The sequence below is a fragment of the Dasypus novemcinctus genome, chromosome 8, assembly GCF_030445035.2.
Source record: "Dasypus novemcinctus isolate mDasNov1 chromosome 8, mDasNov1.1.hap2, whole genome shotgun sequence".
Classification (NCBI taxonomy): domain Eukaryota; kingdom Metazoa; phylum Chordata; class Mammalia; order Cingulata; family Dasypodidae; genus Dasypus; species Dasypus novemcinctus.
In genome coordinates this window covers 107,397,353-107,414,125 of record NC_080680.1, presented here as the reverse complement: position 1 = coordinate 107,414,125, position 16,773 = coordinate 107,397,353, and the positions used below count along the sequence as shown (strand labels likewise).

Below are 16,773 nucleotides of genomic sequence, written 5' to 3'. Positions count from 1 at the left end.
TCAGATGCCTTTTCTGCATCAACTGATAAGATCATGTGATTTTTCTTCTTTGATTTATTAATGCGGTGTATTATGCTGGTTGGTTTTCTTATGTTGAACCAGCTTTGCATGCCTGGTATAAAACCCACTTGATCATGATGGATAATTCTTTTAATGTGTTGTTGGATTTGATTAGCAAGTATTTTATTGAGGATTTTTGCATCTGTATTCATTAGAGAAATGGGTCTTTAATTTTCTTTTTTTTGTAATATCTTTATCTGGCTTTGGTATTGGGGTGATATTGGCTTCATAGAATGAGTTCAGTAGCATTCCTTTTGTTCAATTTTTTGGGAGAGCTTGAGTAAGACTGGTGTTAAATATTCTTTGAATGCTTGGTAGAACTCACCTGTAAAACCATCTGGTCCTGGACTTTTCATTTAGGGAGATGTTTGATGAATATTTCAATCTCTTTACTTGTGTTTGGTTTGTTGAGGTCTTCTATGTCTTCTAGTGTCAGTGTAGGTTGTTTGTACATTCCTAGGAATGTTTCCATTTCATCTACATTGTCTAGTTTTTTATCATTAAGTTGTTCACAGTATCCTCTTATGATCTCTCTTATTTCTGTGGGGTCAGTAGTAAGGTTCCCCTTATCATTTTGTATTTAATTTATTTGCATCTTATCTCTTTTTTCTTAGTCAGTCTAGCTACAGATTTGTCGATTTTGTTAATCTTCTCGACGAACCAACTTTTGGTTTTGTTAATTTTCTCTATTGTTTTTTTTTTCTTCTCAATTTCATTTAATTCTGCTCTGATATTTCTTATTTCATTTCTTCTCCTTGCTTTGGGATTAGCTTGCTGTTCTTTTTCTAATTCCTCCAGCTGCGTAGTTAGGTCATTGATGTTAGGTCTTTCTTCTTTTTTTAATGTAAGCATTGAGGGCTATAAATTTTCCTCTCAACACTGCCTTCACAGCATCCCATAGGTTCTTATATGTTGTATTCTCATTGTCATTCATCTCAAGATATTTATTTATTTATTTATTTTAAAGATTTATTTATTTATTTCTCTCCCCTCCCCCCCCACCCCAGTTGTCTATTCTCTGTGTCTATTTGCTGCATCGTCTTCTTTGTCCGCTTCTGTTGTTGTCAGCGGCACAGGAATCTGTGTTTGTTTTTGTTGCGTCATCTTGCTGTGTCAGCTCTCCGTGTGTGCGGTGCCATTCCTGGGCAGGCTGCACTTTCTTTTGCACTGGGCGGCTCTCCTTCCGGGGCGCACTCCTTGCTCGTGGGGCTTCCCTACGCGGGGGACGCCCTGCGTGGCATGGCACTCCTTGCGTGCATCAGCACTGAGCATGGGCCAGCTCCACACGGGTCATGGAGGCCCGGGGTTTGAACCGCTGACCTCCCATGTGGTAGTCGGACGCCCTAACCACTGGGCCAAGTCCGCCACTCCCATCTCAAGATATTTATTGATTTCTCTTGAAATTTCCTTTTTGACCCACTGATTATTTAAGAGTGTGTTGTTTAATGTCCCTATACATGTGAATTTTCCCTTTATTTGCCACTTGTTCATTTCTAACTTTATTCTATTATGATCAGAGAAAGTGCATTGTAGAATTTCAATTTTGTTGAATTTATTGAGATCTGCTTTGTGACCCAACATACAGTCTATCCTGGAGAAAGATCCATGAGCACTTGAATGTATATCCTGCTGTTATGGCATGCAATGTTCTGCATGTGTCTACTAGGTTTAGTCCATTTATCATATTATTCAAGCTCTCTGTTTCCTTACTGATCTTCTGCCCAGATGTTCTCTCAATGCTGAGAGTGGTATAGTGAAGTCTCCAACTATTATTGTCAAGATGTCTATTTCTCCCTTCAGTTTTGCCAGGGTTTGCCTCATATATCTTGTGGCATCCTGGTTAGGTGCATATATATTTATGATGGTTATTTCTTTTAAAGAAATAACAGTTTTGCTTTCGAAGGCTATATCATCTGATAAAAGTATTGTTATCCCAGCTTTTTTTGGTTACTGCATGTGTGGAATATCTTTTTCCAACCTTTCACTCTCAGTGTATTGGTATCCTTGGGTCTAAGGTGAGTCTATTGCAGACGACATAGAGACAGCTTATATTTTCTTATCCATTCTGCAAGTCTGTGTCTTTTGATTGGGGGGTTTAAACCATTAACATTCAATGTTATTACTGTAAAGACATTCTTATTTAATTGATTTTGATCTTTGCATTTTGTCTGTCATTTTTTTTTTTAAAGATTTATTTTTATTTATTTAATTCCCCTCCCCTCCCCCGGTTGTCTGTTTTCTGTGTCTTTTTGCTGCGTCTTGTTTCTTTGTCCGCTTCTGTTGTCATCAGCGGCACGGGAAGTGTGGGCGGCGCCATTCCTCAGCAGGCTGCTCCCTCCTTCTCGCTGGGCGGCTCTCCTTATGGGTGCACTCCTTGCGCGTGCGGGTCCCCTACACGGGGGACACCCCTGTGTAGCACGGCACTCCTTGCGCGCATCAGCACTGCGCATGGGCCAGCTCCACACGGGTCAAGGGGGCCCGGGACTTGAACCGCGGACCTCCCATGTGGTAGACGGACGCCCTAACCACTGGGCCAAAGTCCGTTTCCCTTGTCTGTCATTTTATATTGACACTTTTAGTTACTGTTACTGATACACTTGTCATTTCTAGACTCTCTTCCAGATCTCTCTCCTGTCTTTTCTTTTCAGTCTATAACACTTCCTTTAGTATATCCTGCAAAGCTGGTCTTTTTTTTATAAACTCTCTCAGTTTCTGTTTATCTGTAAATATTCTTGTCTCACCCTCATTTTTAAAAGATAATCTTTGCTGGGTATAAAATTCTTGGCTGGCAGTTTTTCTCCTACAGTATCTTAAATATATCATACCACTGCCTTCTTGCCTCCATGGTTTCTGATGAGAAATTGGCACTTAATCTTATTGGGTATCCCTTATATGTTATGCATTGCTTTTCTCTTGCTGTTCTCAGAATTCTCTCTTTGTCTCTGGCATTTGACAGTCTGATTAATATGTGTCTTGGAGTTGGTCTATTTGGATTTCTTCAGATGGAAGTACATCATGCTTCTTGGACAGAGATATCTATGTCCTTCAATAGGGTTGGGAAATTTTCCACCATTATTTTTTCAGATATTCCTTTTGCCTTCTCTTATCCTTCTAGGACACCCATGGCATGTATGTTTGCACGTCTCTTGCTGTCATTTAGTTCCCTGAGACCCTGTTCAACTTTTTCCATTCTTTTCTTCATCTGTTCTTTTGTTTGTTTGCTTTTGGAGGCCATGTCTTCGAGCTCGCCGATCCTTTCTTCTGCTTCCGCAAATATGCTGTTATAGGCCTCCAGTGCATTTTTTTTTCATTTATTGTACCTTTCGTTCCCATAACGTCTGATATTTTTCTATGTATGCTTTCAAATTCTTCTTTGTGCTCATCCAATGTCTTCTTAATATCCTTAATCTCTTTAGCCATCTCATTGAATTTATTAAGGAGATTTTTTTTTTTTAAAACCTACGATTAGTTGTTTCAGCTCCTTTATGTCATCTGCAGGCTTATTTTGTTCCTCTAACCTGGGTCATCTATTCCTGTTTCTTGGTATAGATTGTAATTTTTTGTTGGTGTTTCCGCATGTGGCTTGCTAGATGTATTTATTCTGGGTACAGTTTCTCCTTTTAGTTTAGTAATTTTTAAAATCTTTTCTCCCTTGCTATTTGTGTAGTAGGAGGCCAGGATGTAATTGGTGCTGTAAGCTATGGAGGCTGAAACTTCCCACATTGCCCCAGGAAGTGATGAAGCTTCTCCCACCTTTCCCTCTGTCAGGGGTAGGGACAGAGCTGCAGCCATGTATAATAATCCAAGTTGGGCACAACAAGACTCTCTGTAGTCACCTGGAGACACTGATGAAGCTTCAAACCCCTTCCTCCCCTCCTTTAGGCAGGGATGGAGCTATAGTTTTGGTCAGAAATCTATGCTGTGTGGGTCCAAAATGACCACAGTTGCTCAGGTAAACTGATGTAGCACCAGACCTTCTCCCTGCCGGGAGTGGGAATGGACCCTCTGGAGTACCCACCAATCTAATCTCTGTGAGCCAAATATGCCTGCAGTTGCCCTGAGAGGCTGAGGCAATACTGTCCCTTCTCCCCTTTAGGAGGTAGGAAAAGAACCACAAATGCTCAACAGTTCAGTTGGGTAGGCTGGAAGTACCCACTGTTGCCAGGAGAGGCTGAGTAAGTACCCAGCCTCCTCCTATTCTATTGGGTGGTAGGGTTGGTTCTATGGATGCTCAAGAGTTCAGTCCCTTTAGGCCGAGAAAACCTGCCATTGCCTGGAGAGGCCGAGGAAGCACCAGCCCCCTTTCATCCTCTTAAGGCATGGGCTTGAATCCACAGGTACCTACAGTTCAGTCCCTGTTGGCTGAAAGTACCCACTGTCATCCGGAGAGGCTATGGAGACACCAGACCTCTCCTATCCTACTGGGGGTGGGTGTGGATTCATAGGCACCAATAGTCCAGTCCATGCAGGCCAAAAGTCTGCCGTTGCCCCAAAAGGCTGTGGAACACCAGCCCCCTTCTTTCCTACTGGAGGGTGAGGGAGGGTCCACAAGTACCCACCAGTCCAGGATGTGTGGGCCAAAAGCACCTGCAGTTACCCAGAGAGGATGGGCAAACACAGTCCATCTCTTGTTATATTGGGGATTGAGCTTGAGCCACAGGTGCCCAAGAGTCAGGCTTGAGCAGGCCAAAACTGCCTGAAGTTGCCCTGAGAGGTTGAGGCAACACCAGCCCCCTCCTATCCTGTGGCAGGACAGAGGTGGAGATGGACTCAAAGGCACTCAACAAACCCGTTCGTGTGGGCTGAAAACTCCTGCCATTACCCAGAGAGACTGAGGATACCCAGCTCCTCTCCTGTTCTCTTGGGGAGAGCACTTGCAGTTGCCTGGAGAGCCTGGTGCAGGTCCCTCCAGCTACCTCTCTGTTGGACATGGGGCTGGAGCCTAGGCTAGGGCTGCAGCCCAATCTTGGTGGAAAGAAACCAGTCCCTAACTTCATTGGATTTCAGTCAGCCAGGCTTCCACGCATACCAGGGGCAGAGTCAAAATGGTGGCCACTGGACTCCCTCCCGCCCAGACATGCACAGACCTTAGCTATCTCTAAGATTATACTTTAGCCAGCTGAGTTCACCAATTGGTACCTGAGGTCAGTAGACATCTATCTCTTCCTTGACTGTTTGTGGAAAATGGAGCCTCCAACTCCAGCCACAGAATAGCTCCTGAGGCAGCCTGCACCCCCAGAGTAGGATGGGCACCTGCCTGCACAGCGTGGCTTACAGCTTCCTCAGAGAGATGGTGCAGGTCCCTCTAGCTTTCCTCCTGCTGGAGTTGGAACTGGGATTTAGGTTAGACCTGCAATCACCCTGGGTGGAAAGAAGCTGGTCCTTATGAGCACTATGATTTTCAGTCAGCGCCACTTCCCCTTGTGCCTGGGGCTGAGTCAAAATGGTGGCCAATAGTTTCCCTCGGACCTGGACAGGTTCAAAGTTTAGTAGTTCCTAGGATTCTACTTCAGCCCACTGAATCCACTAATCAATAGCTGAACTCAGTGCCACACTGTGTTTTCCTCCTGTTTTTATTGGGGGAAATGGAACGTCGAACTCCAACCACAGCACAGCTCCTGAGGCAGCTTGCACACCACAGGCACTGACCTCTGTGGCATGGAGTGCTCTACTCATGATTCCTCTGTGCAGATGGGTAGTCTCTTCCTTCCACACTCTCAAGGATTTTGCAGGATACTCCTCTGGTCTCCTGGGTCCTCCAAACAGGTACTTTAGGTAGCTCTGGGTGACCACCAACTGCCTTGTTACACGAGCTGACTCCAGGAGCTCCTTACTCTACCACCATCTTGGCTCTACACCCTCCCTTGGTTTTAAAGGATATTTTAGCTAGGTATAGAATTCTAGATAGATGTACTTTTTTCCCTTTCAGTATTTTAAAGATGGTCCACTTTATTCTCTTTTCTGTGGACTAGAATGAGAAACCTGCTGTAATCCTTACTTTCCTCTCTAGCTGCTTTTAGTACTTTCTCTTTCTCACTTATTTTTTTCCTTGAAGATTTATGTATTTATTCTATTTCTCTCCCTTTCCCCCCACCCCCACACCCCAGTTTTCTGTTCCCTGTGTCTATTTGCTGTGAGTTCTTCTTTGTCCACTTCTGTTGTCAGCGGCATGGGAATCTGTGTTTCTTTTTGTTGCATCATCTTGTTGTGTCAGCTCTCCATGTATGCAGTGCCATTCCTGGGCAGGCTGTACTTTCTTTCGCGCTGGGTGGCTCTATCCATGGGGCGCACTCCCCGCGCATGGGACTCCCCCATGCGGGGACACCCCTGCATGGCATGGCACTTCCTGCGCACATCAGCACTGAGCGTGGGCCAGCTCCACATGGGTCATGGGGCCTGGGTTTGAACCAGGCTAACCACTGGGCCAAGTCTGCTTCACTTTCACTGGTTTTGAATAAGTTGATTGTAAAATGCCTTGTGGTAGTTTTCTTCATGTTTCTTTGCTTGAGGTTCGTGAGCATCTTGCATGTGCAGATTTATAGTTTTCACCAGACATGGAAAATTTTCGGTTATTATTATATAAAATTTTCAAATAATTTTTGACCCTCCCACCCCCATTTTCCTTCAAGGACTCCTTTTATCCGTATATTAGGCCACCTGAAGTTGTCCCTTATCCAATGACTTTCAGATAATTTTTTTGAGTTTTTTCTGTTTCATTTTGTATAGTTCCTATTGCTCTATCTTCAAATTTACTAATCTTTTCCTTTGCACTGTCTAATCTGTCATTAATCCCATCCAGGGTAGGTTGTTTCACACATTGTAGTTTTCATCTGTAGACATTCACTTTTTTTGGGGGGGGGGGAGGAGTCTGAGTATGATAAGGACATTTATTTCTTTATTTATTTGGATGTACCAGGGATTGAAACCCACGAGCTTATATATGGGAAGCAGGTACTCAACCACTGAGCTATACCCACTCCCTGAAGCTCAATTTTCATAACTGTTTTAAGGTGTTCTAATGAGTCTAATGCCTGTGCTAGATCTGGGTCAATTTTTCAATGATTATTTTTTCTCCACTGTGGGTCATATTTTCCTACTTTTTATATGCCAGGTAATTTTTGATTGAATGCCAGATATCGAGGTTGTATATTTTGTATTACAATAAATATTCTTCAGCTTTGTTCTGGGACATAATGAAATAACTTCGAAAATTATTAGATCCTTTTAGGTCTTGCTTTGAAGATTTGATCAAAACAATGGCAGCATGGAGTCTGGGCTAATTATTACTTAATACTGATTAATACTTAATTATTAAATGTCTTTTTAAAAAATTTATTTATTTATTCATTTCTCTCCCCCCCCCCCACCCCGGTTGTCTGTTCTCTGTGTCTATTGGCTTCGTCTTCTTTGTCCGCTTCTGTTGTTGTCAGCAGCATAGGAATCTGTGTTTCTTTTGGTTGCGTTATCTTGTTGTGTCAGCTCTCCGTGTGTGCAGCACCATTCCTGGGCAGGCTGCCCTTTCTTTCATGCTGGGTGGCTCTCTTTATGGGGCACACTCCTTGCATGTGGGGCTCCCCTACGCAAGGGACACCCCTGCATGGCATGGCACTCTTTGCGCGCATCAGTACTGCACATGGGCCAGCTCCACACGGGTCAAGGAGGCCCAGGGTTTGAACCGTGGACCTCCCATGTGGTAGACAGATGTCCTAACCATTGAGCCAAGTCGGCCACCCCACTTAAATTTCTGATGCAAGAAATTTCTGAGTATCCTATGCACTTTGAATGATGAGGTTTTCCACACTTTGCCCCAAATGTGTATAAAAACTAAGCCCTATTATCTAGACTTAAATAGGTCTGTAATGTCATTATCCTCTTTCAATTAAATTTATTAGAAGTTAAAAAAACAAAAAGGAGTGCTATTTTTCAGGAAATGTTGTGGAAACACCTGAATGAAAAAGGAGAGAAAAGCAGCCCAAAGCATGAATGTTGGTTTGGAGGGTCTATTTCCCATGGTAGGTGGAGGAAGCCTGGCATGGAGAAATCCTGTGGAGACCTGTGGTGAGTTCCCCAAAGATGTCCACATACTAATCCCCAGAACCTGTGAATCTGTGAGTTTACACAGTAAATGGGAATTAAGGTTGCTGAAGAGCTGATCCTGAAATGGGAAATTATTCTAAATTATCTGGGTGGGTCCAATGTAATTACAAGTGTCCTTAAGAGGGGAAGACAGGAGTGGGTATAGCTCAGTGGTTTAGCTTCTTATGTACAAGGTCCTGGGTTCAATCCCTGGTACCTCCTAAAAAAAGTAGAAGGCAGTGGTGGGCAAAGAAGAGAAGCAGAGAGATGGTGGGGTGAGAAGGACTTGGCCTGAGGTTGTTGGCTTTGAAGATGGAGGAATGGGGCCAAGACCCAGTAAGTATGGGTGGCCTCCAGGAGGGGGAAAAATCAAGGAAATGGACTCTCACTTAGAGTCTCCCAAAATGCATGCCACCCTGACACCACCATGATATTAGCCCAGTAATGCCCGTGTCAGAATTCTGACTTCCAGAACTGTAAGACAATATATTGGTGGTGTTTTAAATCTCCAAGTTTGTGGTAAAGTGCTTCAGCAGCAATAGGAAACTAATCCAGGGAAGCGGACTTGGCCCAGTGAATAGGGTGTCCGTCTACCACATGGGAGGTCCACGATTCAAACCCTGGACCTCCTTGACCCGTGTGGAGTTGGCCCTTGCTGATGCGCGCAAGGAGTGCCGTGCCACGCAGGGGTGTCCCCCGCGTAGGGGAGCCCCACATGCAAGGAGTGCACCCCATAAGGAGAGTCACCCAACATGAAAGAAAGTGCAGCCTGCCCAAGAATGGCGCCGCACACACGGAGAGCTGACACAGCAAGATGACGCAACAAAAAGAGACACAGATTCCCGTGCCGTTGACAACAACAGAAGTGGACAAAGAAGAACACGCAGCAAAAGGACACAGAGAACAGACACCTGGGAGGCGGGGAAGGAGAGAGAAATAAATAAAAATAAATCTTAAAAAAAAAAAGAAAGAAAAAAGAAAACTAATCCAGGACCCATTTCTCCTATCATAAAGAATATAGCTGTCTGTTTTTGATACACAGGCAGGGTTTTCTGCAGATATTTTAAACTCTTGGAACAAAGTGTTGCAAGAATGGTCACTGAGTAACCATATCACATTTGCTTGCCTCTGACATATTATTCTGTGGTGCTATTTGCAGCAGATTTCTTTTTTTAAACATATTTTAAATTTATTTTTAAAAGATACATAGATCACACACAATGTTACATTAAAAAATATAGGAGGTTCCTATATGCCCTACTACCCACATCCCCCACTTTTCCCACATCAACAACTTCTTTCATTAGTGTGGTACCTTCATTGTATTTAAGGAGTACATTTTGGAGCACTGCCACACAGCGTGGATTACAGTTTACATTGTAGTTTACACTCTCTCTCAGTCCATTCGGTGGGTTATGGCAGGATATATAATGTCCTGCATCTGTCCCTGCAACATCATTCAGGACAACTCCAAGTCCCGAAAATACCCCCATATCACACCTTTTTCCTCTCCCTGCCTTCAACAATGGGTTTCTTTCCATTCCTTTATTCAACTTGTTTTCAGACCCAAAGAACAGGATGACAGGGAGTGAAGTAGAGTGATAGGGGAAAATTACCTTAGAATTCAAATATCATGGTGGAAAATCCCCAAAGGCACTTGATTGGGAGCAAGGACTTGTAGTTTTTGTGCAAAGTGTACCAAGAAGCAGTAGCATAGTTCCCTTTGATGGCAGCTTCCACCATAACTTGCATTTGATTCCTGATTTCATTAATATTGTAACCAGTTTAAAAAGAGGTTTGAAAACTCACTCGGCCTTTTAGTTTAGATAATAACAGATTGGGAAGTGATTGTGGGGTGGGATTGAAAAAATGGTCAAGGTGCACCAATCCTTTCCCCAAAGAGAACATCAGTGTGACGCTGTCATGAGGGGATCCTGTGTCCCTTTCCTCATGCTTTTCATGAGAGAGGAAGACTTCTCCATGAGTAGGATTCCTGGCCTCTCTCACTTCCTTCCTAACCTTTTCCTGGGATGGAGGAAGGATTTGTCTGCCTAATAACTTGGAGAAAAGGAACTGGACATGCCTGTTGCAGACCATTCTGGGTTCATTCTTCTGAGAGTTTGTATTCTGGTCTGCTCTTTTTTTTTTTAATTGACTTTGTAATAATATTACATTAAAAATATATATATATATGAGGTCCCATTCAACCCCACCACCCCCACCCCACCTCTCCACCCCCCAGCAACCCTCATTCCCATCATCATGACACATCCATTGCATTTGGTAAGTACATCTTTGGGCACCTCTGCACCTCATGGTCAATGGTCCACATTCTGGTCTGCTCTTGACCAGGCTGTAAGCGTGGTACACCACTCTGCTCTCTGCTGGATGTGGAGGAGATGTTTAATGGGAAAGGGAGGGTGGACTCGCAAATCCACCTGGCCACACTTACATTTTCCAACTGATTTCTGAGTAGAAAAATTCATCTTGAGTGACATGACTGTTGAGTCTCTGTCTCAGTTCATTCTAAATTTAGTCAGAAATAAAAAGGATGTTATTTATTAGTGTTCTCAAACTTCTCAAAGCCAGTTATCTAGAAACTTCTACCAAGAACCACAGTGTGGTTCTGGAGGTTCCTTTTTTGAGTCTGTCCCAAAAACATGTTTCTTTAGCTGTAGTTATGTCCAATGAAATCTTGTACCCTGTTTCACTTTTTAAAAAAATTATTGTGGTAATATATATACAATATAAATCATTCACAATGTTGTGCTACTGTCACTACTAAGATTTCCAAAACTTTTCCATCACCCCAAACATAAACTATACCCATTATGCATTAATTTCCCATTCTCCTGCCCTCCTAATTGGTAATCCTCGATATGTCTCTACGAATTTGCATATTCTAGTTATTTCATATAAGGGAAATCAGACAATATTTGTCTTTTTGTGTTTGGCTTATTTCATTCAACGTGATGTCTTCAAAGTTCATCCATGTTGTAGGATGTATAAGAACTTCATTCTTTTTTGTGGCTGAATAATATTCCGTTGTATGGATATATAACATTTCTTTTTACACTATCTGCCTATTGATTTGTTGACCTAAGCTTTCCCACTCACTCCCCTCACCACCCCTTACTCACTCTGTTTATTTTTTGGTTTAGTTAGAGTTTGGGGAAAGGTGGGAGGAGCCTCCAGTCCAGGCAAAAGCCTTGCTGAATTTCAGAATTCATCCTCTCCACCAAAAGCTTTCCTAACCATCAGCCCAGGAGAAAAGGAGACTCTAGAGCGTTCCCTGGCTCTCAACTCAGCTCTCTATATTCTTTACCATTTCTTTCCCTTTTTAATTTCTCTTTCCTTCCTTAACCACACCCCCCGCCCCCCCTCGCCCCACACTTTTTGGAGAAATTTTTAAAATGCAGAAAGCTAGGAGGAAGAAAACAACAATCACTTATATGTCCCTTGCCCAGAATTAACAGCTCTTAAGCTTTTTTCCTGTTTTTCAAAATTTTAATGCATATACTCTTTTTTAAAAATTACTAGTAATTAAACAACTGATTTTATTATTTTTAAAGATTCATTTTATTTATTTCTCTCCCCTTCACCCCTGTCATCGGCGCTCTGTGTCCATTCACCGTGTGTTCTTATGTTTCCACTTGCGTGCTTGTCATGCGGCACCGGGAAACTGTGTCGCTTTTTTTGTTGGTGGTGGTGTTGTTGCGTCCTCTTGGTGCATCAGCTCTCTGTGTGTGCGGTGCCATTCCTGGGTGGGCTGTGCTTTTGTCGCGCGGGGCGGCTCTCCTTGCAGGGCATACTCCTTGCACAGGGGGCACCCCTACTCAGAGGACACCCCTCGTGGCACGGCACTCCTTGCACGCAGGCAGCACTGCGTGTGGGCCAGCTCAACACACGGGTCAGGAGGCCCTGGGTATAGAATCCTGGACCCTCCATATGGTAGGTGGATGCTGTATCAGTTGAGCCACAACCGCTTCCCCAATAACTGATTTTAAAAAAGATTGTATCCCCTCTGACTACCATCCCCATCTCATTCCCTTCCATCACTACTCAGAAGTAAATTCTATTGATAGCTGGTAGATGCCCTTCCAATACTTGTTAATAATTTAATATCTTGCTGCTCAAAATGTGGACCACAGATTAGCAGCATTGACATCACTAGGGGACTTGTTAGCCCTGCAGAATATCTTCTGGGGAGTCCTGCTACATTCTCTAACAGAGTTGCAAGAATCTCTAGAGTACATAGGCAGTGCCTAGAAATAGAGGACAGACCAATATGCCAGGCCCTTGACAGTAATGCATGTACTTACGAACCTTATTCTTGTAAAACTTAAACTTAGTCTAGTAATATATTTTGCCTAAGAGTTACCTTCTGAAAACCTCCTTGTTGCTCAAATGTGGATTCTCTTTAGGCCAAACTCAGCATATAAACTCACTGCCTTCCCCCCAGCATGGGACACGACTTCCAGGGATGGGCCTCCCTGGAACTGAGGGATTATGACGAAGCACCAACCAGCAATGCATTTAGGAAAACTCCTTGACCAGAATGGGGAAATATTACATGCAAATGAGTTCTCCAGCTAAGAGATTTCAAGGGGAGGGAGGAGGTCATTCCAGAGGTTACATTTATGTGGAGGATCTCACTGATGGCCACAGTAAACAATGCTTCAAGCAGAGGTGCTCCTGACAGCTCTAGAGACATCTGGAAACTATAGTTAGGGCAGACACCCCCAGGAAATTAACAGCCCATTGGTGGGACTTATCTTGGGACATATATTAATCTATCTCCCCAATGTAACCAGACTTTTCCTACACATGATTCTTTTGCCTCTTTTATTTACCCTCTAATTAGCACTATACCTATTACATATGTGTTCCAGCAACTTAAATCTTCTGTCTGTTCATATGTCAGTTGAGCCCTGACTCTCAGCACAGTTACAGCTAACACTCACTCGCCAGTTCATTGGAATCACCCAGGAAAACTAACAAAATGATGAATATGGACAGTGCCCATCCCAGAAAACAGAGTATCTTACAACTGCAAGCAAGACAGTTCAATCCATCTGTGCTTTGGGATCTAAGCCCTCTCTCACTCAGAAGGAGAGTGGCTTCACCATCCCAAAATCCTCAAGATTCAGAATGAACAAACATAAGGGGGGAATGCAACTATGGACCATAGTAGACTTACTGTTATTCTAGTCATGGAAGAACTTTTAGCCCTGATGTAAAGACAGTAGTCACCAGAGGTTCTGAGGGGAGGGAGAGGGAAGAATAGCTTTAACATGGGGCATTTTGGGGACACTATAAATGTTCTGCATGATATTGCAATGATGGATACAGGCCATAATACCTTTTGTCAAAACTCATAAAATTGTGTAATGCAAAGTGTTAAACCATACCATAAACTATGGACCATGGTTAGTAGCAATGCTTCAATATTTGCTTGTGAATTGTAGCAAATGTACTACATGAATGAAAGATGTTATTATTAGGGGAAAACATGAGAGAGGGAAGGGTTAGGGTATATGGTATATGGTATAAGGGTTAAGGTATATGGGAATCCCTTATATTTTCAATGTAACTTTTGTGTGGTCTAAAACTTCCTTAAAAATTAAAAAAAAATTTTTTTAAAAAGAATTGCAGAATATCAAGCCCACTCGAGACCTAGTGAATCAGAGCCTGCATGTTATTAAGATCCCCAGGTGATATTTATGCACATTATGAGAACTGTGTTAAGATACATATAGGTATCCATGAATAATCAAGCATGTGTTCCGTATGTTATTTAAAATTATTACAAATGTATCACACTGCCCACAGCATTCAACAACAAGATTTTCTAGCTCAACAATTTTTTTTCAGCTCTAGCAATGCTATTATAGATCTAGTACTTTCCTTTTTAACTTGTCAAAGAAAATTCACATTTATGTTGCTTATAATGATCTGTTATTCAATCAATCTGTTAGGGGCATTGATCTCTTGCAACTGGCTACGAAAGGAGATGGGCCAGAGAGTATTGAGGCTTTTTACCTACGGAAAAAAAAAATGCACCCACTTATTTCCTGGGAGGGATCACAGTCACTGGAGGAATATATCTTGCAAAGAAATGCAATTGCTCTTTATGGCCTTAAGACTAATTGTTACATAGCACTATTTGTTGAAGAGACTATTCTTTCACAATTAAATGGACTTGGCAGCCTTGTCAAAAGTCAATTGGCCATAGGTCTACTTCTGAACACTCAATTTGACTGGACAATGTATCTATCCTTATGCCGGTACTGTTTTGACAACTGTATCTTTGTAACTTGCTTTAAAGTCGGAGAGTGTGAGTCTTCCAAGTTCGTTCTTTTTCAAGATGTTTTTGGCTATTTGGTTCCCCTTGCCCTTACAAACAAATTTGCTAATTGGCTTTTCCATTCCTGCAAAGTAGATTGTTGGAATTTTGATTGGGATTGTGTTGAATCTCATTAGTCCTTTATTCCATCATGACTGAACCATTCTTTTGGCATGACAACCTTCCACCCACGTCTTGCTCTGTCAAAACACCCATGTATAACATTTACACTGTTTTCATTTGCCCGTGGTGGTGGGAAAGGACAATAAATGGGGAAGGATCCATAATTTCCATCTTCCTAAAGACTGTTAGCTCTTCAAAGAAGAGGTTTATAACATTTAACCCCTTGATACCTCCTGACATTACCAAGTACAGAAGACAGGCGTTGCTATCTCACATTTAATAGAACCTCACTTAATATGTTCACAGTAGAAAATAGCAGTGGTTGGAGAAGGGTTCTACATACTCTCTAAAAGTGTGAAAGGATACTAACAATCTCACAGCAAGAATAATATAGAGAAGCTGGGCTACAGGGGCATGTCTTGAAACACGTCAATATGGTACCAGCCTCAGCATTTTTATCTCTCAGTAGATAATTCTAAGATGGAGAAGTTATGGGGAAATTCTTACATTCTTACAGTACATGGAACAGTCTTATCAGTTTCCTAAGAAGTAGACAAATCAAACGGCAAGCAGTGTTCACAGGGACTTGGGATAATGGACAGAGAAATACTGCAGAGGAGCAAGAATCCTGAAACTTAGGAAGCTTCTAAGAAGCTAGAGGAGGAATTTGGGTGCAGGGCCAAGGAAACCCCCTCATTCACTTGCTATCAGCCCACATTTCTCCCATATCCAAAGACATATCACATGACAGCAAGGTTAATCATTTATTGACTAGTTAGAGGAAGGATATATTCATGGTACAATTCCCTGGGTATGGCAAAGAGAGTCAGAAACTCAGAGAAAACCTTTGATTCTTGGTGAACTGATGAGTCTTCCGAGGCAATCGGGGAAGATCCTGAAGATGTGGGATCAGGCTTTTATCTGTGACAGTGATGGAAATCAGGTTGCAGGATTTATCTTGAGATGATGAAGAGACCATGGAAAGGAAGCACTTGGAGCCCAAGTGAGGAAGCATTCACTTGGTGCTAAGTAAGAAGAGGAGAAAGAGAACATAGAAATTTGTTAAGCTTTCTTTGCATTGAACTAAGGACCAAAATAATTCCCATTGTAGAGAAAATTGGTGAAGGAATAGAAATCAACCTGCATTCTGTCTAACCTGATATTTGCCAGAAGAGGGCAGGGAGAGCATTAACTAAATGACATCTTTTCTGTGGCTGATGCCATCTTAACTTTCCTCTAACTGAGACTATGGAAAAGAGAAAGGATGCACTGAAGAGTTCTAGGCTTGCATTTGCCATTTTCCAGAATTAGAAGTTTTGAAGACTTTGTGATAGATTAAGGAATAATGGTAAACAGTCACAGCAACCTTTTATGAAATGCTTACTTTATGCAAGCCTTAGGTGCTGAGACATTTCACACGTTCTCTGAATAAAGCCCCACAGTTATTCTGAGGCAGGAATCAGATGAGGAAACTCAGTGTCTGTTTGCCAGGTTGGAGGAAATGGGAAGGCCACACAGCTCCCTGTCGAGATTGAGCAGGCACAGCCAAGTACAAAAGAAGTACGAAAGAAGAAATTCTTATAAGTGGAGGCAGAGAGGGCTTCCTGCGCTTGGCAGATGGGCCACAAACAAGGAAGTGTATTTGAGTTTCATACTGCTACTCTGCTACTCTTTTTCCATTTCAAACTTCAAGTGCCAATCATTCTTTAGCCCATTATCAACGACTGTGCCTTTACACCAGCATTATATCCACTCTCCACAAGGTCGATGTCATTGTTTGCTTCTTAATTCCTTAAGTCATCTGCTGGAAAGCTCACGGTAGGAGTGGGTCCTGAACCCAGGGCCTCCAACGCAAATTTCACGCTCTTCTCACCAGCTTCCTTACCAAGTTGCTTTTACTATAACAAACTCCCAATGCTTTCAGAAAGCACTAGCTCCTGGACCACCCCATCTTCCCCAGCATTAGAGATCACCAACCTGGAGGCTGGGGCATCTCCCGTCTCTCGGGCCTCAAGACAGCGATCTGTAGAGGCAGAGCAGAACACATTCAGACCCCAACCTCAGCTCGTTTCCCAGAGAGAAACCAGATGATTCTCTGGGTTGGGACTAAGGGCAATGAATAGAGGAGGCATTACCGTCCCTTGGATTTTTCCCTTCAGCAATATGGA

General features: G+C 42.7%; 1 protein-coding gene across 1 annotated transcript in view; it reads right to left on the bottom strand.

The window, feature by feature from the left end:
* Positions 1–15,361: 15,361 nt before the first annotated feature.
* The window catches only part of LOC105744900 (zinc finger protein 420-like), a gene marked incomplete at its 5' end in the record, with an annotated part of 115,312 nt that continues 113,900 nt past the window's right edge, over positions 15,362–16,773 (bottom strand). Inside the window, 2 exon segments of the mRNA XM_071216537.1 lie at positions 15,362–15,630; positions 16,583–16,628. Coding sequence (XP_071072638.1) covers positions 15,621–15,630; positions 16,583–16,628 — 56 coding nt within the window.